The sequence below is a fragment of the Mandrillus leucophaeus genome, unplaced genomic scaffold (assembly GCF_000951045.1).
Source record: "Mandrillus leucophaeus isolate KB7577 unplaced genomic scaffold, Mleu.le_1.0 Scaffold103, whole genome shotgun sequence".
In the NCBI taxonomy this organism is placed as follows: Eukaryota; Metazoa; Chordata; class Mammalia; order Primates; family Cercopithecidae; genus Mandrillus; species Mandrillus leucophaeus.
In genome coordinates this window covers 6,869,646-6,897,063 of record NW_012098432.1, presented here as the reverse complement: position 1 = coordinate 6,897,063, position 27,418 = coordinate 6,869,646, and the positions used below count along the sequence as shown (strand labels likewise).

Sequence of the window (27,418 nt, the reverse complement as noted above, 5' to 3'; positions counted from 1 at the left end):
GTCCCAAAGTCTGCTGGTTTTAAAAAGCACACTGTAGACAAAAGAAGACAATCAGGAGAAAATGACAATAAAGAGATACAATGAGGTTTAAGAGAGAAGCAATGAGAATGGAAGAAATGATTGGGTCAGACAAAACATACAGAGTGTTAACATCACCTCCTAACACTGCAGAGAGAGAATAGGAACATGGACCCTTCTCTCAGAGTAGGTTTATTTAACAATTTGAAGCATCACCCTGGTGGAATTCAGGATATATTTCTGAAATGAGTTTGCTCTTACACAAGGACAAATATTTAGTCAGGTACCAAATGGGTGCATATGCCTTTAAATAACACTGTCTTAATCCTAACAGAAGTTCAACTTTCTTCTTCTACTTTTACTCAGCATTCTTTATCTTCTAAGTTGGTAATTTTAATTTTTGAGGAGAGTTTTTATTTCAAAATGAGATTATTTCCCTCCATGCTCATGTCATTCAAACAGATCAGTGATGGAGAGAACTTCAGAAAACAAATGATACACAAATCTGGTAGTAACCTAAGGATTGTGAGAGACCACACAAATTTCTCTCTTAGGTACAGTACATTGCGTTTTGCTTTCATCTATTTTTTTTTTTTAAAGAAAAGATCTTACTCTGAAATCTGACGACCTCAGAACTCCCTGAATTGTTCAGGTTTTATGTGTAGCCCTTAGGAGTACACACCAGGGTTAGTGAAGCACAGGGACTTAGTTGAAAACGCCCATTAACGGTAATGGAAATCACACAGCTAAGTCCCCACGCAGCATGCTGAATATTTACCTCCTAATGTTCTTTTAATGTATGCTTTCTTGGGTGAATATTTACTGTAGAATATTAAATCTGAGATTCCTCTTTTTATGGGCCATTTGAAGTGATTGATTTTGTTTGCAAATTCCTGTATCTTTGCCCATAATGGCTATCTATTGTAATGGCCTCTGCCAAATGTTCTTGTGTTGAAATAACAGAAGCCACGGATCGGCCAGCTGTGGCATTGTATTACTGTGGTCTTAAAAGCTAGGAGGGAGCTGATGACACAGCTGGGAGAGAGGAAAAAGGTATGTAACATAACGAGTATGACTTAGGCTTCAAACACAATCAGACACTGAAATCACTGAGGTCTATAAACATGGTTCTGTAGTCATCTTTTATATCAGAGTTTATATTTAATGGTGTTGAATAGTGTTAAGACTGACAGTCATGAAATGGTCGTGGCAAGACAAGAATTCAATTGCCCACAATCAGGTTCATCAGCACAATCTATCAGAATTCTAGTCATTTTCTTTAATGCTATAATAAAACCACTTTGCAAGTGGTAATTTTTACACTTGTATACACCACATTTTTTAAAAATATGAAATCACATGTCCTAGCTACATGTAGATTTAAAACATTCCCAGTGAAGCCAGGATTTTCCGAATTTGGTCTCTTTTCATTCTTTTGAGTATTTGAGAGGGAGAAGTTACAAACAAGGTGGAGCTACCATGATGGTTTTTTCTTAAAGAAAATCTAAAATCTGAAGATACACAGATATGTGAGATATTATTAGATGAGGCAATATAATTACATTCTTGCATATCGAAACTATGCCTTTCCAAATTTCCACAAATATAGAAATTGTCAAAGGAGCCACTTATGTTTGAGCAACATAATCTCTTCAAGTGATTATAAAGGTGGTCTATAAGTAAATTGTATAAAATTTATACACTTTTTCATATGTTGATAAAATACGATGTGTTCAGAGTCCATGCTGTGGAAGACAATGTGTTGGAATAAAATTCATAGTCCCTTTAAAAACTATTAGAAAACTTAAAGAACATATTCCAGTATGTTTTGGACAGTCATTTCACCCTTACTGGCTTTGAACAGCCCAAGTCACACTCAACAATATCAACTTTGATTATGTTATGTGAGTACCCTGATTATGTTTGCATTTTAACAACAGTACTCCATAGAATTAATAGTACTAGTTGGTGTACTAATTAAGAAAAGGGAAAGAAGTGGTAATGTGATAAAGCTTCTTTAATCACAAGCCAGGTCATTTCTGTAAAACAATGTCAGTCTTCATACATAATATTTGCTGGTGCCTTCAAATTAGTTTCTCTAATGCCTTCTGAGTCATGTGTAAAGAAAACACTAGTATATTTATGAGACTATTTTTGAACAATATTACTTGTTTTAATAAAAATCTGTAATATGAATTTATCTTGGCTCTGAATAAAATTAGTCCTTTATACTCCTTCAGACCATGGAATGGTAATGAATATAATCTAAGAAGATTTGTAGTGAGTCTAAATAGTTCATAGCATCAATGAGTCGAATGATAGAGCATGTCCTTGTAGTCTCTTTTCCTCACAGAAGGGCAGCTCTGTGCTCTTGTAGCCAGGGAACCCCTTGGAAGTATGCCTTTTGTGTGTGTGTGTCTGTCCTGTGTTTTTGTGTTGAGAGGCTGGGGAAGAGGTGGATGGTGATGCTTCGAGAGAAGCAGGGGGTAGATTTTAGCCCATGTGGACTGAGGAAGAAGTGTAGTTTTAACCACAAGAGTGAGATAAGTAATATGAATGTAGATAAGGCCCCCCAAAATAAGGTTCCTGCTACTGTTGGGACCCCATTACTCCAAGTGCAGAGTCTTCAAATGGGTCAACAGAAGGCCACAAGTTTAGATTTGGGATGAAACCTAAGAGGTTTTCTGGTACAGTGACATCATTCTGCCAAAGAGGAACCCAGGGCTCAAGAGAGGACACTCACATCAATTATTACTAAAGAAAACTACCTTTAAATTTCTCTTGTTAGCATCTTTGTGTTTTAATAACATAGGTTTTGGTTTTCAATTTTGTCCTTTTGGAACATTTCTGCACATTAGAAAATGTCATTGCTATTCTTTCTATAAAAGAACAGTTTTCCTGAAGCCTAGGGGTTCAAAAAATACAACACAACATTTCCAAGTCAAATACCAATTGCATGCTAACAATGAGCATTGTGAACAGAGTAACCCAATTCTAGGCCATTTCCAACCATCATTCAGGATTAAAGAGTTAGGAAGGATAAATTACCACATAATCATAATCTATAAAAATACTGGCCTAGATTGCACTAAAAAACTCTCAATAAATAAATATTGGACATTTGCTTTATGAAAGTCAGTGGAGATGTGCTCTTCAGAAATCATGTCCATAGTTTCAGCCTGCTTTTTACAAATCACACATACACAGTCTAACAGATAACAAAGGTTATAGAACAGGAAAGAATACAACTTGATAGAAAAATGTCTTTGACACGGTGTTTCTATAAAGGAATGCAACTAATATTGTTGAGTTGCTTATGTTGCAGTTTCAAAGGCAATACTAAGAGATCCAAAATGTTTTTAGCCATAGTGGTATAAGTGAATTGAGTGTTCAGCTCCTAAGTAACACCATTGAAGGGGACAACACTCATTAGAATGCATTAATTCTGGAATTTTTCCTTACAATCCAACTGCACTGCTTTGTCACGCCTGGTAGGCATCTGTCCATGGTACTTCCTGAGGAGTGAAGCTGTTTTCTGCTACCCTTTCCTGTCTGGTAGCTCAGGAAGTTCAGGGTCTCGGTGTCTGATGCAGTGAATACTTGGGATTACAGTCTGGCACGCTCAGTCCTTAGAATACAGGTTTATTCTCAGGATGATTTATAGCAAGTGATTCTGGTTTCCAGTCTGGTTGAAAAAAGTGAATATTGAATGTCCGCGCCCAGTTCTTAAAGACTCGTTTCTCTGTGATAAAGCGGTGATGACTGCCCTTGCGTCCTCGCTCATGGGAGAGGTACATTGTACATTCATCAGGTCCAAAAGGTTCATAATAATGATAAGGTACTGAAGGGTGATTGGGATCCCTGTAGGAGGAAATTGAGATAACTGATTAAAGGAAATTTTTTTTTCCTTTGACTGATTGAGGTAAGATGTTATCTTTAATAAGCTGATAAACACAAATTGTATTTTCTAGTTAAATGGGTTTCAACAAATGGTTTTTCTGATTACACAGTAAGGAAGTGGAGAGGTTTTGAGGTGGTGAAATAAAATCAGTGACCATCATTTTCATCAAAAAGATTGAAAATCAGCTGCAGAATGTTCAGTCTCCTCAGAGTTAGACCCTACATATTAATGAGTCACAACAAAAGTATTATTTTCACTCTTCTTACTGTCTATTTACCACATGCAGTTGCAGAGATATTACCAAAACAAAATATGTCATTCCCATTCCCCACTACACTAAGCTTCCAGATGCTTCCAGTTATACAGAGAGCATGTCTGCTGGGGTGCATTATGATGTGGCTCCTCTTCCAAGTCTTCTCCTAATCCACTCAGCCTTGTTCACTATGTTCCCACCATACTGGCCTTTCCGGTCAACTCTGCCATGCTCATCCCTACTTCAGGGCCTTTGCACTTGATGGCAGTCACTTGCCTGGAATACTCTGAGTTCACTCCTCACCATTGGGTGTGAGCTCAAATAATATCCTTCTCTGAGAGGCCTTACCTGACACTTGCTCCCCTCACTTCATCTCACTTGAATTCATTTTCTTTATAGCATCAATTGCTCTCTGAAATTGTTGTTACTGTTTACTTGTTTATTGGGTGTTCATGATGGCAGTGTTTTTTCTTATTCCTAGAATAGTCCCTGGTAGGTGCTCAATAAATAACTTAAAAAATTCTGTTGTTGAAAGAAATGTATATAGAATTAGCAGCTAAACAGCAAACTTCTAAAGACACTTTCTTCTCTGAGTATGGAAAGTTGATTATCCTAGCTTGATCCTATGGGAGAAAAAGGAAGACAGCAAGCAAGAGGCCACAATTTTTCTTTTGGCACTTCAGATGGCCTATGTACTCAGTCTACAGTATTTTAGTCCAGAAACTCTACATCCTTAGTCCTTGCTTGGTGGCCTGAGAGTCTCCAAGTGTTTTTCTGCCTCTATATCTCTGTCTCAGCCTCAAACAGGAAACACTAGCTCATTTCTTCAAAATGTGTGCACAGGGTTAATATGTGAGGGTGGTAGGTGCCCTTGTTTTAGGGTTAATACAATATTTACGCACTAAAGAGTTTTGGTCTCAGACTGGTTTCTATAATAGGCTAGTCTACCCCACCTCTTCTGTCTTTTGAAGAATGAGTGGTAAGATTAGTCAAGGTTTCTTGGCAGACAAACTCTCCTAATTTGAGCTATGCTCAGCAACTGGCCTTGTTGCAGAGACTAAGAAGAGAAGACCCGGGCTTCTCAGCATCTTGCAAATCATCTTTCAGAGCCTGATGCCCTAGGGTTCCCACTTTGGTCACCTGGGCTCTCCTCTAAGTATAATAACTTGGTTTCCCAAAGATGCTCATCCTGCCAGACACCTATTTGTTTTCTTCAGAGGAGATCAATACACAAATAGCTTTTAGAGTAGCAACTTTACTGGGGTCAGGGATTGAAGTCTTTTATCAAGAGGGGTGTCATGTTTGTGGCTCTGACAACAATAAACCTTTGAGCTGTTTCTCCTCTTAGGTTAAAGTTCTTCCAGGAAGAGAGATTTATTTTTGTCATGCAGCATCTAAACATTCCTTATCCTGGCTTGGATGCTATGCTAAATTAACACTTTGCATCTCTAATATGCTTGTCTTGGAATTATCTCTATGCTCTATAGTGAAACACTGGATCCTTTCCTGACTAGTTATTGCAGATTTTATTAATTTACTTACCCTAGAAATTGGAATCCCATTAAAATTTTAATAGAACGTGTTTTCAATACAGAGAATGCCTGCTAACAAAAATTCAGGTTGAAGCTGACCACTACGAAGAAAAAAATAAGAATTTGTGAGACATATCTTCCCATATTCATATGGCATAAATTGGGGGAACCATGCCAATTTCATGTTGCCATGGTATGCTTGGGGTTAAGCTTTTGTTCCATCGCAAATCACTTTTTAAATCTGATTCATCTAAGTTTTGGACATTTTATTGGCATCAATCTGACTAAAGAAACAATTAGGTTTCTAAAAATATCATGAGATTGATTTGGCACCTAGGAGTGGAGGGTAATTGGAAACCAGCTAAAGATGCTATAGGATCAATTTCCTTATTCAAGAAGACCATCTCTTTGGAAAAAAAACTTATCTGACTCTATATTGATCCCCTAAAAGGAGAATTAAATTTACATATTTGGTTATTGTGATTTCAGAGGTGTCAAGATAAGTTATTCATGTAAGCGAGTTGTTTCCACATGTTAAAACTCTGTCCAAGCAGCAGAAAAGTGCTTTCTGGGAGTCAGAAGGCAGAGGTGGAAACTGCAGGAACATCTCCCCCAGCTGTGAGCCTGCCATCAGCTGGAATTCACTAAATTCACTATGCCATTTAGAAAGACACTCCTAGCTGAAGGTCATACTTCCTTGGGTCTTTTCTCAAACCTGACTTTCTAAAGGCTGCCCTAGTTTTTTCTTCCTTCACCTGACCTCAGTGAAAACTATGATAAACATCAGCAGAATTTCCACACGAGGAAGCAGTTGCAAAAGGGATTCTGGTGCTCAAGTTCCCATTGTGGGCCCGGTAAGCTGAAGGAAAGGATATGTGGGCTGGGGAGGCAGGAATGGAGATGACCACAGAGCCGGTTCCCCAAGTGGCTGCAGCCTGCCATCCACATTCTGACAGCCAGTTTGAGAACAAACCCTGCAGAATGATGTGAGGAAGAATTTTTTTTTTTCTTTTTAGAGGGAGCAGGTGGGGAGAGAGAGGGAACTAACACTTAGTGCACTTGGGGAGCTTTAAGGAAATACCTATGCTCCATCCCCCTAGACTCTGGTTCAGATGACTTGGAGAGGAACTCACGCACAGGTATTTTAGAAAGTGTCTTAGGTTTGAATCAAAATAAAAAATGTCGGTATTGGATTATAAAACCAATAAAATAAAATAAATATCCATGAGTCCATGATAATTTCAAGAAATAACTGAATAAATAAATGGAGGAGAAGAAACAGCATTTCATGACAGAAAAATTCCAATAAACAATGTAGAAAGAATGAGGGACTAGGAAACCATCCTCAGAACGTTGCAGTAATTGTTGCAGGCAAGATGCACCAATGAATGGGATATTAATGGGGAAAAAGATGAGGAGAAATAGGCTATCTGCATAACCTGAAAGTATCTCTCCCAAGTTATTTATTAATGACAAAGGGAAAAACAGTAACTTTACAATGGGTAAGCCCAGCAGACATTACCTTAACCAAGTGATGAAGGTTAACATTGCCAGTAATAAGACATACGGACATCACATACTTCCTGTTATGAGATTCTGGGAAGTGCCTATGGCTTCTGTGGTATCCTTCCCAGTAATGCATAACCTCAATCTAAGCACAGAAAAACATTAGATAAACCCCAAGTGAGGGACATTCTACGAAATACCTGACTAGTACTCATCAAAAGTGTCATGAAATGCAGGGAAAGCCTGAGGAACCGCCATGGATTTAGAGACTAAGGACACCTGATAAATAAATGCAAAGGGAACCTGGATTCGTTCTTGGAGGAGATAAAGGACATTAGTAGAGAAACTGGTAAAATGTAGTTTAGCTGACCATTGTACTGATGTTAATTTCTTACTTTTGATAATTGGACCACAGGAATGCAAATCCGCTTTAGCGGAAGCTGGATAAAGGTTATATGAACTCTCAGTACTATTTTTGCAATCTTTCTGTAACTCTAAGATGATTTAAAACAAAAATAAACATATATTTTTAAATAATACATATCGTAACAGCAAAGCTCCTTAGAAGATTCTAATGGTGGAAAGCTCCTTGAGATTCTAATATGCAGCCAAGTTTGAGACAACTGATTTTGTAAGTACCTGCTCAACCTCTGTGCTTAACTGGTGTGATCTCCTTTACATCCCCATCAGCCCTCTGAGGCAAATATTGCAGCCCCCGTTTGATAGGGAGCATCTGACGCCCAGGGAGACAGTCCACTGCCTGGCTTTCAGCACACAACCTCACTCATTGTCCATCCAAGCTGCTGGAGTTGACCATTTCAGCTCAGAGCACAGTGCTCGGCACTCCACATATACTCACTTATTTAGTCCTTACAACACCCCTATAAGAGAGTGTCAGTCCATTTTGCGTTGCTGTAAAAGAATACCCAAGTCTGGGTAATTTATAAAGAAAAAAGGCTTATTTGGCTCATGATTCTGACGTCTGGAAAAATTCAAGATTGGGCATCTGGCGAGAGCCCCAGGCTGCTTCCACCCCTAGCAGAAAGTGAAGGGGAGCTGGCTGGCGTGTGCAGAGATCACAAGGTGAGAGAGGAAGAAGAGAAAGGGAGAGGTGCCAGGCTCTTTTTAACAACTAGCTCTGTTGGGAGCAAACAAAATGAGAACTCATTCATGCCCCACCGCAGGGAGGACACTAATCTATTCATGAGGGATCTGCCCCCATGACCCAAACACCTGCCACTAGGCCCCACCTCCAACATTGAGGACCAAATTTCAACATGAGATTTGGTGGGAACAAACAAAACATATCCACACTATAGCAGAGAGTTACTATTAGCACCCCTACTCTGCAGACAAGGAAACTCATGCACAGGAAAACTGAAGTTTCGCAGCCAAGGTTTGGACCAAAGCCAGTTGACTCCAGACTCTGTACTCTTAAGAGTGAGGTTCTGTGTCTCGGAAAAACTCCTGTCCCCCAGGTGGGGTTTCTGTACTAATGGCACCCAGGTTTCACGGGCATCAACAGCGTGTGGTTGAAAGCAGCTTGTCCTTGCTGCTTTCCTCTGAGCTCTTGCTACAGAGGAGCCCCGTGTGTGGTGCTTGTGATCTGCTCAGGGTGTTAAACAGAGGCTTTGTGCTCATGTACAGTTCTGCCCATCAGTGCTAATGGCAGCAGGGGTTTGTAATGTTCCACTTTTTGACTCTTCTAAAGCTAAGTTTTACAACTGAAAAAAACCTCATAACCCTAACAAGCAAGGGAAGACACTTCCATTTCTGGGTACTGACGAGGTGTAGGACATGTTGCTCCAAAATATGGTACCTTGGCATTTGAGGAAACAACAGAAGCAGGGAGATCACTTTTGCCTCCCTTCGCCCTTCTCCTCTGATGCAGGTCATAAAAGATTTCTTTGCCCTCCTCTAAAGTAGGTCATAAACCTTCATTCCAGAGGTACCCTCCATATACCCGGAGGAAAGGAACATCCCTATCCTCAAAGACAAGGAAATGCCAAAAAGAATCTGAACAAACAGACCTTGCTACCTCCCCCCACCCACCCTGGTTTATTACCATTAGATCACACCTTCTTTGTCCAATCCTACTTCTTCACAACTATCCACTTCCTCATCAAACTTAGCATAAAAATAAGGAGATCTCCCTGTTTCTTTGGCTCTTCATTTCTGAAGGCTCTGGTGTCACGTAAAATTTATATTAAATAAATGTGTATGCTTTTCTCTCGTTAATCTGTCTTTTGTCATAGGAGACTCAGCAAAGAACCTATGGTGGAGGAGGAAAAGAAATTGCTTTTTCTCTCCTATAGTATGATCTAGGTTGACCCTGCCCACTGGGTTTGGGGCTGGACTAGGCAGAAGGCTGCAAATATTCTGAGGAAAGAATGGTGTCTTGGCCTCTTTCTAGAACTCTTAGACATTCTCTTTAAACACATTTCTATTCTTGGTGCGGTACCTGGCATATAGTAGGTACTCAGGAAATGTTTGAAGAATAGAGAGAATAGAGTTGAATTAATAGCTGTGAAGCTGCTAGGTTGTTCTGCAACTGGCTTGCACTGGGGGCTTTGGTGACACCATGAGGTGTTGAGAAGAAAATATTCTTGCAGCAGTCCTTCCCAAGCATCTGTCACAGTCCTGGAGGTGCACTGAGCCACCCTTATTCTACTGCCTTAATTTCTGGTCCTTAGATCTTCTTTTGGGAGGAAAAGAGCTGTATACCTTGGAAGCCCATGGAATAGCATTGTATGTCTGGGCGCATGGAGCACCAAGAGCCTGCAGCTGCCCACCCTTCGTGGGACAAAGAGCTACAGTGAATCACCCAAGCCCCACCCTCACCATGGAAGAAACACAACCATATATTTTAAGTCTACTTCATAAAACGTAAACCACATGGGTGGCATTGCCATTCCACACCCGTCTTCTGTAAGTAAGCTTCCGATTCTACCCGGTGGACTGTCGCCAAGTAAGAACTTTCCCTGTTAGGCTAGCAGCTTTATTAATGTTCACTAGCTAATAATTCTGGCAGCATCAACTCTCTGATATTCACGATACCTTTGAGATGTCCTTCACATTACAGATGAGATATTAATTTAGTTCCATGACAGTGATCACTCTGAATCATTACCCCGCTAATTAATACTCAAGAAACGATGGGTAACAGAGAGTTGTAAACTTGGTAATGTGCTAAGTATGACCAGAAATAAGATTATTAGATAGAATTTAAATGCTTGGCCCATTATTATCACAAATAATTTACAATGGAAAATGAGATTAAATACTCAGCATAACTTAGTTTGGAAAGCAACGACAACCGATCTTTTCACGCAATTTATAGGCCATCTAGAGAGAATGAATTTGGCTTACAGTATGGATACGGCATGATTTAAGAGTCCACTGTCCACAGAATAATATATTTTGATGTTGTCTCTGGTGCAACATGGCATTAATTTTCTCTAGCTTTCTGAACTTTGATGTGCCTGAAGTCTGGTGATACAGGCAGGGTGGGGGACTGATGCCTGAGCCCCTCTTTGAGTACCCAGAGCTGGCTCTGGCTGAAAATAAAACAAGGTGGCCTCCATTGACTTCTGGGGCCCCCTCAAAATCTGAATTTGCTAGTTAGAGTTTTAATGTGCCTGGCACTTTTGGTGTTGCAGTAATAATGTTTAGAATCAATCACTTAAACACCCCCATGGACAAGGCTTATTTTTGTTTCTCATTGAACTAATCTGTACTGAAGATACACTCTGTGCCAGACACAATGACAAGTGCTAATGATACAAATGTGGATTGATACAGGGGACTCCTCTTAAGGAGCCTAGAGTCAAACAAAGGAGATGGACAAACCAATCAGTGAGATGGTGCAGGGCAGAGGTAGACGGAGGCCCAGTGGGCCCAGTAGATCTGACTCAGACAGGGCTAGGGAGAGCTGAGAAGGAAGGGCTGCTGTATCTGAAACAGTGAACTGAAGAATTAAGAGCATTGGCTCTTGAGCCCTGGAGATCATATTCAAATCCCAGCTCTGCTATTTATTTGCTCTATGACCATGGGCAGCTGTTTCATGTCTTTAAGCTTTCTACGTAAAATGGTGATATTAATGATGCTTACCTCATAAGATTATTATAAGACTCAAGAAAATAATGCATGTGTTCATGTTAAGCACAGAGCCAGCATGAGGTATGTGCACAACAAATATCAGCCATTAATGTTATTAGTGAAGAGCTGGTGGGAAACCAGCCAGCTTAAGGAAGTAGGGGATGGGCAGTCCAAACTGAGGGCATAGGAACAGGTGTCTGTAGGGTGAGTTGCTTTACGAGTTTTTCAGTAAGGTTGAATAAATAAATAAACACATAAATCTGCATCAATAGAGAAGATGTGACTAAAGTGGTATGCAGAAGCCATAACCTGAAGGTCTTGTGTGCTAACCTAGGGAGTGTGAACTCTTCTCAGAAAGAGGTCACTCAGGAGTTTTAAGTAACTCCCCGAAGTCAGATTTGTCATCTAGCAAGGCAGTCATGTTTGGAGAGGAAGACAAGAGTTGGAGAGAGCGGTCCAGGAGGCTATCGCAGTACCAAATGAAAGATGCTGCATGCCATTCAAATGACTTTGAGTCAGTTAGATTCTGCTAGATCTTGAATGAGATATGTCTGTCATCTGCCACCATGGCCATTTATATGTCCACCACTTCCATTTGTGGTTTTAAATATGAAATGTGATGCTATCTTTCTTCCTAAGAAGTCCATGGGCTTAATACTTTAAGTGGGTACCAGAAGTTTTCTTGCCAATGAATGACTTCCTAGAAGTAACTCCGGCCCTTTGGGTGAGATGAGAAGGCAGACCTCCAGGACAGCAGATGGGAAATGACTCTCCAGTCTACCCATACTTCCCCTTGGGGATCAGGCACTCACGGATTGCTTGGCTGTTTGCACCCCCAAGATATAATTCAGCTCTTCTCTCTCTGTCCTACTGCCTCCCCTCCCTCACACCATGCATATGACAGCTGACATTCTCTTTGGCACAATAAGAAGGTGATGATTCCACTCTCCTGAAAAGTGTGAAAGAGTTTGATTTAGATTGGAAAGCAGCATGGTTATGTCTTAGACTAGAGGTTGTTAAAGCTCTTATTTGTCAAAGGATCTTCTGCTGAAAAGAAATCTTATACAATAGCCCGTATGCAAACAGAGCCAAGTGGGTCTGCCCCTGACCAAGTAGGGTGGAAGGGTCCAATATTCCTGTTGTCCTAGCTCCTTATCCGTGTGCCACCTGATAGAATCGGAGGAATGCAAGGACTTCTCTGAGTCTAGTTTGAAAGTTGGAGACAGATGGTCCAATAAAGCTCAGTGGGTCAGATGCTACTGACAGGCAGAGAGTGAACATCATCTCCCACTGGCACCTCGAGTAACCTTCTGTACCTCATGATTGAACTGTGGTCAAGTGAGTCTCAGGCGACTGAAGACAGAGACCCTGTCTCATTCATCTCTGGTTACCCCCCTGGTGCCCAACACGAGTTAGTGGAATGAATAAAAGGCTTGTGGTTTACTTAGTTAGTGACTTTTTTGAGGGTACTAATTGTGTCTTATGGTCTGAAATGGTTAATTTGCCCAAACTGAACAGTTGGCTCTCTTTTTGTCTGCTAAAATCTGCTCCATGTGGCTAGCTCTTCATTGCAGTGAGACACTGCGAACTTTAGGGAAGCTATAGAAAGGCTAGGCACACTTTGAGCAGCCCATGAGATGCCCTGCAAGGAGCTGGAGGCCACATAATGCCAGTTCCGTAAAATGCGCCAGTGAGTATCTACAATTGCAGATCAGTGAATCCCTTCACCCCATAACTTTCTGTGTACTGAACAGACCCTGGGACTTTGCTAAGCATTCTTCGTCTATGACTTCATGCAATTATCATATAAACTCACAATGCAAGAGAGTTTATATGATAATTGTCATCACCATTTTGTAGGTAAGGCTTCTGAGATGCAGCATTAGGTAACTTGCCCAGTATCGGTCACTAAGCCTCAGTGAGTTCAAGTAACTTTCTCAAGGTCAGAGTTTCTGAGAGGCAGAAATGGTTATTTTTATCCATACACAACACACTTTACTATAGCACTACAGAGAGCAGAGGACACAACCATTCATTCCCTTGATATTTATGGAGTATCTGCCATATGCCAGGAGAGTAAATATCTACTGTCCTGTGTTCTAGGTCTCAAACACTGAACTAAACACACAAAACTCTGCTCTCAGGGAGGCTATATTCCAGTGGCCCCAGCCAGTGTGAGCTCTGCCACCTCACAAAACCATCCACAACCATTTTTGGCCCTGGCGATAGCTTACCTCCTTAAGCCATGGAGCTCATGATACATGCACCATGTTTTCAGCCCCTAATAGTTCTCTGCTTCTTTCAAAATAAAGATAAAAGAGGGAATGGTCAGATGAGTAGCAGACTACCATACCAGTTGCTTTTTCATTCTCTGGTGGTGAGGAAGGTACTGTTTACAGACTCATTTGACTCTTAGATGAAGATTGCAAAAGCTGCCTCTTTTTATAGTCACATGGTAAGTGGCTTTGCTGTGTTCTTTATATTCTGGTATGGTTAAGGCTTATTATAAGCTTCCAGGAGGCAAGGATCTGTGTCTTCTTCTTTGAAGCCCCCTTAAGTTTTTTTTTTTTTTTTTGGGGGGGGACAGAGCCTCACTTTGTCACCCAGGCTGGAGGGCAGTGGAACGATCTCAGCTCACTGCATCCTCCGCCTCCCAGATTCAAGCAATTCTCATGCCTCAACCACCCGAGTAGCTGGGATTACAGGTGCACACCATCATGCCTGGCTAATTTTTCTATTTTTTGTAGAGACAGGGTTTCGCCATGTTGGCCAGGCTGGTCTTGAACTTCTGAGCTCAAGCAATTTGCTTGCCTCAGCCTCCCAAAGTGCTGGGATTACAGCCGTGAACCACCACGCCCAGTCCCCTGCTCAAAATTCTTGGTATCTTTCAGGGAAACTCTCAAGTGCTTGGGATAATGTTAATAATATAAATTATTTTACATATCTTATTAATATTAATGATATTGATACTCTTTCCTAAATACTGTGTGCTAGGAACTGCATCCAACACTCTACGTCTATTATCTCATTTAATTTTCACCATGACCTGCTTATTCTTCTTCTTATTTTCTTATACCCATTTTACAAACAAGGAAAACAAGGCTCAAGGCCCCACAATTCGAAACTGGATGCCCGGTGGTCCAGTCAACATGTCCTGGAAATGCAGATGAATGGAACCGGGGAATTCATCTGTGCCACTCCTGGTCTTCTTTCTTACCCTTCCTTAAACAGGCTTTATGACTGAGCAGGATGCTCTCTCCAGCACTGAACCCTTCCTCCACATGACACTCTCCACTTCTCTGACAGAACTTGGGCATAGGGGTCCTTTTGAAGAGTTCTTGCTGAAACCGTCTTGTGCAAACAACTATCAAACCTTTGGGGATGATGGCTTAGGAAGAGAAACACGGAGCCAGTGGCAATATATAAAGCATTGACATTATCTTAATTTCTTTGTTAGTATTTTCCATAAATTGTTTCCATCCTACCGTACATGAAGTCATGATGAACTAACTCTGAGTAGGAGAAATGACAGGTTAACTTGCCTTTCATTTGTTTTCCATAATAAATGGAATATTTCCTTGAACACTTGAAGTCATTAACATTTCAATTTATTCATGCTTTTTCTTTCTGGCATCCTAATGGCAATATTGCTTAATTATATGTGCTGTATAACCATCAACGTTGATGGCTCTTTGCATGTCCATAAGTGCCATTCTCACTGTCTCTGTTAGCCTGTTGGTTTGAGGAGGCAGTTTGCTTTTTTATGCCATTCTACTCACTTTTTTGAGTATAGATTGTTAAGCAGGGACACTGGGCCAGTGAATTAAGTGAGGCAGCACTGGGTGAGGATCCAAGATAACTTGCCTTGTGCTTGCCATGTACTTACTAGGCGCTGTTCCAAGCATTTCACATGTATTAGCTTATTTACTCTGCCTACAGGCCTTTGAGGCAGAGTCTATTGTTATCACATCCACGTCTATAGATGAGGAAGCTGAGACCTAGAGACACTAAGTGACTTGTTCAAGGTCGTACTAGGTGGGTAAGTGACCAGGCCAGGCTTTACACCTGTGTAGCCTAGCCCCAGCATTTCTGACCCTGACCTTACATCAAAGGTCTGCTCTGTCTGTACTTCCCTCTCCTTCTTTGTGGCCTGAGTCTTCCATATCAATTAGTATTGTTGCTGTGTTGGATTTTTGGGTTAAAAAGACAGAAAAGTGGCAAAATGGTAATGGGATGATTAGATGCTGTTTCTCATCTTTGCTTTAAACCTCCAAATTGCAGCTTTTGCCTAAAGACTCATGGCCTTCAAGACATTGTTAGAAAAAATAAACAAATAAAACACCAGATGGTGTAAGTAAGCACACATTTTAAAAAGCAAGTTTAAAATGACCCCCACCCCAGCTTTTGCCATTTGAAGATCAGGATTCAGGCCACATGCAGGCCATCAGGCATTCCCCAAAACTAGGATATTTTCTGGGATTTCTGGCCTCACTATTTTAAATTACAGGTGCGTTTTCAAGCAGGCTTCCAAAAATCAGGCCCTGAATATTGCCGAGTGCATCTGTGGTATGCCCTGAACTCTGCCTGGGCACATGCCAGGAGGAAAGTTAAGGTGGCAGCAGAGATGTGTGCATGTTCCCGTTAAAATGACACCTCAAATTAATTATGCCTTTGCTTTTGGCCTTAGAAGTGCAAGCCCAGTCCACTGATGTGGTAAGGAAAGGAGGCTCAGAGGAATATTTTAATTTTAGAAAAAAGGTCTTACTGTCAACGGAATTGCTCTCTTTAATTCATTAAAAAATTATCACATTCCTTTGAAATGAGAGTAAAACTAATATTTCTTAATACTTGCTCATCGTTAATATTATGCCAATTATTGCATTACTTTTGGCTGATAAATATTCAGAGGATAAATGAAGCCCACAAGATGGATTTATTCTCCAGCAGTACAAATAAAAACTTTCAATATTTTATATCACATAATTAAATGCTGTTTGTTGTTTCTAGAATGAGAACTTGGGACATGCTAATTAATTGCTTCAAGAAGATAGTTAGACATGTTTCATGGTTGATATTCAGAATCAGATATTTATAAACCCTGCACAACACGGCTGATGATTTACACTTGCAGAATAAATCCTACCTGCAGAAGTCTGGGGGCACCATGCCATAAACATTGATCCTGTCACAGAGCTCCAGTGCAATTGTCATTGTGAACCAGCCAGTGCTGAGCCAAGTGTTGGATATCTTCCTGGAAGGAACAATAATTAAGTCTGCAAGCTGGTAAAGTAACCATTATACCCACTACCATCTTTAATTCTTTCTGGAGTAAGGCTAACTATAAACAGAGTCTCTCCCTCTCTCCCTCCATTTGGTAAATATCTGGAAATTTACCAAATTGACATCTCTTACTAACATCACCATATTCCACAGTACAGTCATAATTGATGTTGATGCTCATGTTGAATTTGTGACAATAAAAGATGCTCAAGGGACTTCTGCATCATCAAAGATGATGATCGGTGTTTCAGTGTTTAAGTGTATATGTTACCACAACTCAATTTCTTATGACAGTCCCCGTTTAACAACTCTTTCTTAACAAGAACACTTGAGTAACTAGAAATTCTCCTTGTTCGCCAAACAGGCTAGATAATGAGTAGCTTATTAAATATAAATAAACATGCACATGTATTTATCTATTAATCAATTGGTTGATTGACTGAACTTAGGGTGAAAGCTTGCCTTCAAGTAGACTAACACCAACATCTTGATTGAATGTCTTTCCATAAGAAGGGTACACTCAATTGGATATGGGCTAATGACCAGAGGAAAAGAGCCACAGGAATGCTTCTATTTAACTGAATATTTGCTTCATTTTACATATAAGAAAATTTTTATTAGGAGACCAATAATTGACAAAATTTAAGGAATGAACTGGTGCACCCCACCGTTCATTAATTTTCCCATTCAGACATCTGTAATGAGCTTCTACCATATGCTACGCCTTAGGATAACTGTGGAGACATAACGCCAAGGTCTAATTTGACCCTGCGAGAATGACTCAGCCTACCATGCTACACTGCTGTGGATATTAATTTCAATTCTTCGGGGGTTGCTGCTTTTACTTTTCCTTCAGTGCTTACGGCATGCCTCATTAGCCAGTTTCAAACACCTTATCCCCAAGGTCAGACTGTCTGACTTTGCCCAGCCATAGCACCATTTGTGATGTGAATAACAGAGGTGCAGGAAGGCTTTTCTATTTGCACTGTGTAGCACCCATCCTTGAGAAGAAGGAAAACCTTCTGTCAATCAGTTTGCATCATTATTTCCATTTCATATTAGGACCAAAAAAGAAAGAGAGAGAGAGAGAGAGAGAGAGAAAGGACATTTTGAAGGAGTCCTTCATTTTGTCCAATACCTGACAGCATGGGTGGCTTAGTTATCCCTGAGGATCATGGCTTCAACTTTCTATTTCTTAAGCCCTTTGGTCATTCATTCCCCTACTCCATTGTATTTTGACCTGGTAACATCCCAGGAAGCACATTTAAAAGCTCCTGGGAATAACATGGGCTGAATCTTACCTGTTTCTATCATAACCAGCTGAATGACCTGAGGCAAGTTATTGTTGATCTTTGACCCTTCATTTCTTATCTGTAAAGGAGGCATAGGAATCTCTGTCCCTGGGCTATTTGACAGCTAAATGAGCAAGCATGCATGAAAAGCACCAAGCTTGCTGTGTTGATACATTGACATCTCTTCCTCCTCTTTTAGTTGTGAAGTTGAGCAAACAAGGTAAATAATTTCACCATTCCTTTCAGTGCTTTTTAGCAACCATGAAGAAAATTCTTCCAACACCCTGCTACTGGGGGCTGTGTAGGGGCCACCATCAGTAGTCAGGGCAGGAATTAGGAAATTCAGAAACCTTCAGCCTACATTTGGTATTAATGATTTTCCTTCTTTCTCACGAAGGCTATATATTCATAAGACCTTTGAGACTGAAGGAGCTGGGACGGAGTAGAGCGACTGAATGGCAAAGAGCAAGAAGAGGAAGTGGCTTCCCTTAAGTTAGAGGCTGTTTTCACCTATGGGCCATGACAATGCACTGGCCATGTGTTCTAGACCTAATCCGGGTGAGTAAGTAACTGGGAGGATGTGGAACCCAGGAAGAGGATGACAGCTCACTTACAGCTTCAGGAGCCTAATCTGGGAATCACACTTATACTCCCTCTGTTTTTAGAGCTATTGGACACATGAAGGGGGACTTTCTCCAGGGGCAGAAACTCTCCCATAACTCTGGTTCTGTTTTATGTGATGTAGTAGAGATCATAAACCACAGCCTGAATACAGGAGGATGTGGCTGCACAGGAAAAGGCTTTGTGGGTAAAATGGGGGGAAGAATGCAAGGTAGAGGACGAAAGAAACTGAAGTGAAGAGTTCTTTAAAGTGACACTTAAAATTCCCCAGACTTCCTAAACAACAGCCTTTTGGGGTCACGTGCTATAGAAATATAACACTTTGTGCTGTCTTTCTAAAACTCTTTGTTGAACTCTTTTTCTAACAAAGGAATATCTACTGTTTTTATACTTAATCAGCTGTAATGAAAGAATATGAAGAGCTGTCATGTGCTTATTAGGGAAAATTATCAGATATTCTTTTATATGATGAAGTAACACACTGAGCTGATAATTCTATAGTGCACACTAAATTACAATTAAGGGCCTTTCTGCTCCACCAGAATCTCATTTATAATCTCTATGGAAATATTCTTCCTGCAGTTATTTCATTTATGCTTCCTTTATCTAATTACTATAATATTGGTTCTGAATCATATTTTCCTAATGTACCCTTATTCAATTATAAAGTTATTTTCAAGTACAGTTACTTTTTAATATCAAAGAATACCACTTGGCCATCTAAGTCATTTGTCATACTTCTTAATTGCAGATTGTTCCTGAGCCACTTATTTCTCCACTTTTAGGGAGGGTGAAACTTCTATCAATCACAATCCATTAAATGACTCTATTTCTTCAAAATATTCACCCAAAAGGAAAGTCCTGATCATGACATCTGCAAGTTAGATATTCTGCACTTTATGTATCAGATGCTACTGTTTTGTTGGATTTCAAGAGAAGCATGCATTGAGAAATACCGTTACACCCTAAATGTTTTAGGTTTTAATTTACAGAAATAGTTTTGTCCTGAAGGGCCATTTCTGACTTGTTTCTTTCAGCTTGGAGCAGGCTACAGGTTAAGAATATTAAGTCAATAGAGTATTGGCTTCCTTAAGATGGTTTCCCGAAGGCAAGAGGCACAAAGTTTCTGGAAGCAGCAGTGTACTCTGGCATCCTCCACATTCATAAGTGTGATTCCCCTGAGTAGGACTACGTGGACCCTGGCAGACGGACGTCTGTGGAAAGAGGCCCACCAGCCCCTCCACAAAGCTTTGGCTCCCTCCTTACCAACCAGGAAGACCAGGAAGAAAGACCGGGTGAGAAAAAGCTTCTCATTGGTCAGAATTTAGTGAATTTAGTGAGCAGGATATGCCTTACTGTGAGATGGCTTCCTAAAGATCCTGAGTGGCCAAAGGGTATGATGACTTAGTATCTAACTTATCAGCTTAAAATGATTTCTTAAGGAGTCCAGAACAACGTTTAATTATACTAAATAGCTAACACTGCGGCAGTGTTTCAGGAATACTTATTTAGCAATCAACCATTAAACTACAAAGAGAGAAGTGTTTTCCGTTGAGACGGTTTCTACTTATTTCGGATTTTTCAACAAGTAAAAAATGAAACTAAATAACTCCCCTCCTTCTTGATTCCTTGTAAAATGTTTTCTTGATTAAATAACTCATTCAAATGAGTGACAGTCTCTCTTATCTGTGAGTTGCAAAGGTCAATGCACAACTGGATTTTGTGGCAGCTGGCGATGATCAGAATCCCCAACATGATCTCCTGGCTGGGCTACCCATGGTGTCTGCTGGGCCTTCCAGGGAGAAAGGCCACAGTACCAACAGCCAGCTCTTCCTCCTTCCTCCACCAGACCGATGCCCACTCCTGCCTGGGCCAGCCCTTGACTAGTCACAAGGTTTCTAGGATTTAAAAACTATTTAGCTCTTCTGTACAAAGAATTTGGGGGTACTGGATTTAAGTCTTTCTTTGAGACTATTTTCTAATAATGAGTTGCTAGCCAAATAATGGATTTATTACTTTATATTCTTTATTGCATTTATCATATCACTTTATTTAAAAAAAAATTTATGAGATGGGATCTTGCTATATTGCTCATACTGGATTTGAACTCCTGGGCTCAAGTCATCTTCCTGCCTTAGCCTCCCAAGTAGCTGGGATTATAGGCATGCACCACTAAGTCTGACTCTCCTTTAGTTTAAAGATAAGCAATTGACTCAGTAACAGTTTTTGTAAGAGGGATAAATTACAACATAAATGTATAACAGTACAGATTTTAGAATTAAAGAAATGAGGTAATTTGATTATTATACCGGTCCCTCCAGCGATTGGTAGTCACTATCCCCTTTTCACAGTAAGGTCACTGAGACTCTAAAAGATTGGATAACTTGTCCAGGTCCTCACAACTAGAGAGTGACAGAGCCAGAGTTCCAACCCAGAGCTGTACTCTCTAGTGGCCCTTGATTCTTCATTGTCCTTTCTTCACCTAGATTTGTCCAGCTGATGTCTTTTCACCTCTCTTCTTCACCTTGTGTCACCCCCACCCCCAAGTTCTCCTGACTGCAGCCACAGGGGGCTTTTCTCCAACCCACTGCATGTTCTCTCACACCTGATTCCCTGGATCTCCAGGGAGATTTCTCCCTCCCGCTCCCAGATCCTTTACTTTATCCAAGACTTGTTGCCCTGGGTCTCAGCTTATGTATATCTTTTTGAGAAAGCATTTTCCTCATCTCCCAGACCAGTAATTTCCAAAATCTTTCAACCTATAGTGAAAAATACATTTTTACATCGTGATTGAGGCACACACACACACAGTTTTAATTTCATTTTCTAAAGTGTGTAATTCAGTGATATTTATTTTACATTCACAGGACTGTGCAACCATCACCACTAATTTCAGAACATTTTCATCACTTTGAGAAGAAATCCCTATCCATCTATCTCCATCTCTATCAAACCGAAATAAAAGTTTCATGAAACAATACCTTGCCTAACTTACTGTGTGGGATGAATGCTGATAATATATTTTCTATTCTACTCTGTTCCATTTTATCCCATTCTTCCCATTACTTTAGAAAAAAATCTTTCAGTGCCTCACTACATTGACTTCATGTCTTAATATGGAGTTGTAGCTAACAGTTTGGGTTTCCACGGACTGGGGCCCAGGGCACGTCTACAGCACCATTTTCTTCCCTCACAAGACCCTCAGTGCACTGGCTACTACTTGGTAAGTGTCCAAGACTTTATATACTTGGAGGGTGGGCTCTTGTGTTTGACTGTTTCCCTAGGACCAAGCAGTGCTGAGCAAGTAGTGGGCACTCAATAAATATTGGTTGACTAAATAAATGTTTGCCTTTGATGGAAAAAAATAAACCCACACACTTTTTTTTTTTTTGGTGAGTGTTCATGCAAGTAAACTGAAATGCAATAAAACTGTTATATTGCACTTTTAACCAATGAAGGCCAGTAGCTGTGTAGCCTCCTTCCTCAAAAATAAGGCCCTGAAATATCCATATAATTATCTCCATGCTTCTTTTCACTTTGCCTTGTAAAGTCAGCTTGAGCAGCCCAGTCATGCAGAGGACCCCACAAGTGAACTCTAGCAATGACATGAGCAGGGGAGCCCACAACAAAAACCTGTAGCAAAAGCTTTGCTTTGGGTGAGTCAGTCAACGATGACTTATCCTCACCCTCCCCTGCATCTTCTTCCCTGTGCCTTTGTACCTGTCTTTGCCAGTCTCCTGCTTGAAGAGCTCATCAAACTGCAGCATCTTGTGGCGAGTAATCATGAAGGCCTTCAGCCGGGGCAGCACCTGGCTCAGGAGATGCAGGTTGTTGTAGACCTGGCCCTTGCCGTCCCGCCGCATGTAGCTGCTGGGGCCCCAGAAGATGAACACGGTACCCTGGCTCACGTTGAGCAGGTCGTGGCGGTTGCGGAGGATCCTCTGGATGCTGGAATGTGCGATGACCCTCAGGCTGGTGCGATTGCCCACGTCACGCCCATAGCCGCGTGTGGGGGCGTCGTTCATGCGGATGACACACTCTGTCTGGTCAATCTGGGAGCCTTGCCGACTGTGCAGCAGATGCCCTGAGCTGGTCACCAGGGCACAGTCCCTGCAGTGCATTTTCAGGGGCTGGAAGGCAGGGGGAGAAGGACACTGTCAGGGGCAAAGGGCTTAACCCTCACTCAGCACCAGCAGGCTACTTCCCTGCCTTGGGAGAAGGGCACCCATCTCTCCTCTCCTCCCCGTCATGTCAGAGTATATCCCTTCTGCTGTTACTTTATGGACCCTAGTGTTCTTTTCCAAATGGGTGACAGGGAACACTGGACAAGAGCAAAAGGGAGTTAGCACCGATCTGTGAAACACTGGACTAAGGGCTTTACTGATATTAAATAACCAAATCGACACATCAACCCAGCAAGGTTGCTCTCGTGGTCATTTTACAGATGAAGATACTCAAGCATACAGATGTTAACAAATTTGTCCAAAGTTGCCCTGTATTCCTAGCAAGTAATAAAGTCGTGCTTTTAGCTTTCAAAACTAGGTATTTTTGAGTCCAAAGTTACTCCCAAGTTGAAGCAAAGACTATCCTGCAAATTGCTGTGAAACTAGTTGTGATGCTCTTAACTCACCTTATTGAAAGTTAAACACTGATTAGAATTCTTGGATGCTGTACAAATATGTTTATCCTAAATAAACATCAACTAAGCATCATATGGGAAATGACATGCTGATTGTAACCCCTTAGAGGCCATAATTTTGAAATGACAATTAGGATTGCTTCTTCTATTTTAACGGATGAGGGAGAGAAACTCAGTTGTCCCATTTTCGTAAACATAAAGAAAGCCTCAAGCTCAGAGTCACAGACCCCATCTAGGAATTGCAGGGCCTAGGTCCTTCTCTCATCTGCAGTGAATACGCATCCTGGAGAAGTTCTGGCCGGGACATGGTGTTCACCAAAGACAACTCCAATGGCAGCGCTCAGTTCAATGCCCTGAACCAATGATTTGCTTTCAAAACACCTACGTCCTAACAAATTAAACATTCCCTTGTTCATGTTTAATAAGCAATATTTCTAGTTGCTGTTTGAAGATAATGTAATGAGGACCTGAGGCCAAGGCCAGAAAATGTACAAGAAAATGACAATCAAGATGTTCTGAAGGCATGTTGCATTGTTAGACTTTTTCCAGAGCCTATACCCTTCTCTGTTAACTTTGAACAGGACATGCTGGCTTCCTGCACTGTCTCAGGAAATTGAATCCAACTTAGTACTGCATATATTCAGCTTTGTGTTTACTTTGGGAGTTTCCTGAGACATGGCTGTGTCTTCAGAACTACACTGAGAGCACCTGAGGGCAGCCAGCTTCCCTCGCCTTGTGGTGCCTCAAAGCATCAGCTCTGGGATGTAGCTTTGAGCTGCATCTGGGATGGGCCCAGCCTTACTTCCACCACCTACTAGCTATGGGACCTTGGCAAGTCACTAACCTTGACAAGTCTCAGTTTTCTCATCTCTAACTGAGGTTAAAACCTCACTCTACTATGGTAGAATAAAAAAAATTAAGATACATACAGTATTAGATTGAGCCCTTTGAAACTGCCAATATTTGGCCTGCAAAAATAGCAACTGCATGTGATTGAACCTTTAGCGTAGGATTGTCACAGAGATCATTCAATAAATGATAGGTGCGATCAGGATTATTGGAGCCTTTTGCTCCTGTCCAGTGTTCCCTATCACCCATTTAGAAGAGAATGCAGGGGTCCATAAAGTAATTGTACAATAAGTACTCATGATATCAGCACTGAACACTTAGGGTTTATAATTGATGCAGGGCTTATGAAATGGAGGTTCTACCATTGCAAATTTTCATAATTCCCCCAACATCTAATTACTCTTACATGACAGGCACTGTGCTAGGCAGTCAGAATGCAAAAATGGGGCAAACAGCCTTGAAAGCTTACACTTTAGTGAGGGACAGTGGTCAGTAAAGGAGGACAATACAGTGTGACACAGTATGAGGACAGGAGGCCCTGCTGAAGTCTGAGTAAGGGGCTGTTGAGAACTCAGCAAAGCTGGGGGCACAAAGGAAAACAGTGGCCAATCAGCTAATATTTATTGAGTGCTTTTTGGTCACAACTGTGTTAGGCACTGTTCTGATTTTTTATAAATATAATTGCATTAATCCTTCAACTAATACTCTAAGATACTATATTATCGCTCTCATTTTACAAATGAGAGTATTGAAAGATAGAAAAATGAAGCAATTTGCTCAAGATCACACTGTAAGGCGGTGGCAGTGTTGAAATTTGAGCCTCAAAACCCCGACGGCAGAGACAAAGGGATTCACCGTTATGACAACACAGTAGTACAGCAGAATAAGCAGAATCAGTGTGATGGGATGTTTTCTCACCTCCCTGCCTCTTTCCTCCCTCTTACAAACACAGTGATGCTATGTTTTAATCAGTAGTGTTGTTACCACTCTGAGGACACTGCGCTCAGGGGATGCAGTAAAGTGACAAGAATCTTCTACCAAATACCTCCATTCCTTTGAGGATCATTTGAAATAGATTCATCTAACTACAACATTAAGTACATGATGCTGAAATGTGGTTGAGACCAAACCTTCTTCAGGAAGAACCACATTCCAGATGTCCAGAAGGTGACCCCTGTTCCCCTCAGAAAACTACCGAAACCTGGAGTAAGGAGTCCTGAATCCCTGGGCGAACTGTTGGGATGAGAGGCAATTTCAGTGGCCAAAAAATGGAGGAAATGCTTAACTTTCCTTTCCCTTATTTTACTTGCACATCCCATACATAAATGATGAAAAGGGAAGAGTTCCATGATAATTTATTCAATGGTGAAATTCCTATTATGTACCAGGCACTGAACCTGGTGCTACAGATATTAGGTTAGTGCAAAACTAATTGCCATTAAAAGCATGCCCAAAACCACAACTACTTTTGCACCAACCTTAATAACACAATAGAAGAGCATACAGTTGGCTGGGCACGGTGGCTCATGCCTGTAATCCCAGCACTTTGGGAGGCCGAGGCGGGTGGATCACGAGGTCAGGCGATCGAGACCATCCTGGCTAACACAGTGAAACCCATCTCTATGCAAAATACAAAAAATTTAGCTGGGCATGGTGGCGGGCACCTGTAGTCCCACTTACTTGGGAGGCTGAGGCAAGAGAATGGCATGAACCTGGAAGGCAGAGCTTGCAGTGAGCCGAGATTGTGCCATTGTGCTCCAGCCTGGGCAACAGAGCGGGACTCCTTCTCAAAAAAAAAAAAAAAAAAAATACAGTCTAGGTTGAGGGTGCCCCCAGAAAAACCATGACAGGACTGTGCTGTAAGTGCTATAATGCAATTAGGCACAAGGGGCCATGAGACCAAAGAGGAGGGAACATTTAAGCCTATTCAGAAGAGCCAGAGAGGTGGGAGAACAACCAGGGAAGGATTACGTAATGGAACCCAGCAGAAGAGACGATTTTAAAAAGGAGCAAGTAGTCAACAGTGTCATAGGACAAGTAAAACAAGACTTGGGGAGTGGGCTTTGGATTTGATGACTTTGGCCAAAATAGTCTCAGCTGAACAGAAGTGACAGAGTCTGATTGTGGTTGGATTGAGGAAATAGAGACTACAGCTGACTGCAAAGAGTTGATAGAGGGTTGACGGTGGAGCATGGCAGGACTGACTTTGACACTAAATACTTGTGTCCAGACAACACTGATTTGTTCATTCATTCTAAAGACCGTCACTGAGGACTTAATACACCCCTGAGGTTCTGTGTAACTCAGCACATTTACTTAATAAGGTTGCTTTGTAAATTCATCCCAGTGGACCCTAAGGCCATGGGAAGCTGCTTTTTCTCATCATGCTCACCTAGAATTATCCTGAATTTTCCGGTTTGATCTGTAATTTTATTATAGTCATTATTACTAGGGAAAACATTCTGAAGAAAGGTCCCAGAAGCATCTCTTTCCCCTTAATTAATTATTCTGCTTCGATTCTCAGAACAGAGACTGGTTAGCAGGTGAAGCACATCACCTTCGGGGCCTTCCAAGGACCTGGTGCTTTTTCTTTCTCTTTGCCCACAGAAGGCCAACTGAACACTCTTTCAGAGAAGGCCAAGTTTCCTGACCTTGCCATACCGACCCTCTGTGATTACTAGGCACCACCAGAACATGCCAGGTCAGCCCAGTTCTAAAAAGCCACCCTCATGATTTCTGCTACCTGAGAAATCTGAGCTCTGGTATTGATTACCTCAGACACTAACACCCATTCTTTGAGTTGTGCAGATGCATCAAACAATGCAAAAAGATCGAAGTCTGAATTATGCCTTAGGTGCTTTTGGTAAGGGGTGCCAATAAAATGACAATAGCTGTTCTAAACATAATGTTACAATTCCAGCAGCTGAGAAGATCATGTACTAAAGGCTGATCCACTTCCAAAGGACAAAATGAAGTCTGTTTCTTGTATTCAGGAGGACTGATGATACTTTAGAAGGCAGAATGGCGAAAAAGTGTACAAATTGTGTGACTGTGTTTCTCATGATTTGGTACAGTCCTCTGAGAGAAGCATCCTCCCATACTCTCAGTACCATTATAACCTTTAGCATCTTAATGATATGGGTGGAAATATTCATGCCTTGGTGAGTCAAGATTCCTGATGTAATATTTACATGTTCTTCCCTTAAGCATTCAGATGCTGGGTTGATGAATCACTAAGTGGAACACGGGGAGGTGAACTTGAAGCTCTGCCCGTAGGCCTGGGAGGTGATGCACTGCCGAGGACACAAGAGGGGAGGTGGCTCCAGCGGGCTCTCTGCCAAGCAAGGCCTTCTCTCCGACTTATTCCTCATAGTGTTCAGCCTCCTACATTCTTTGGAACATTTTCCTTAAAGCCTCATTGGTGAGATA

At 41.3% G+C, this 27,418-nt stretch overlaps 1 protein-coding gene across 1 annotated transcript in view; it reads right to left on the bottom strand.

The window, feature by feature from the left end:
* Positions 1-2,793: 2,793 nt before the first annotated feature.
* ST6GALNAC5 (ST6 (alpha-N-acetyl-neuraminyl-2,3-beta-galactosyl-1,3)-N-acetylgalactosaminide alpha-2,6-sialyltransferase 5) overlaps positions 2,794-27,418 on the bottom strand; it is a 192,945-nt gene continuing 168,320 nt past the window's right edge. Inside the window, exons 3-5 of the mRNA XM_011977906.1 lie at positions 22,222-22,631; positions 16,452-16,559; positions 2,794-3,879 (exon numbers count right to left, since the gene is read on the bottom strand). Of these exons, the coding sequence (XP_011833296.1) occupies positions 3,648-3,879; positions 16,452-16,559; positions 22,222-22,631 (750 nt within the window). The 3' untranslated portion in view covers positions 2,794-3,647. The remainder of the gene's footprint in view (positions 3,880-16,451; positions 16,560-22,221; positions 22,632-27,418) is intronic.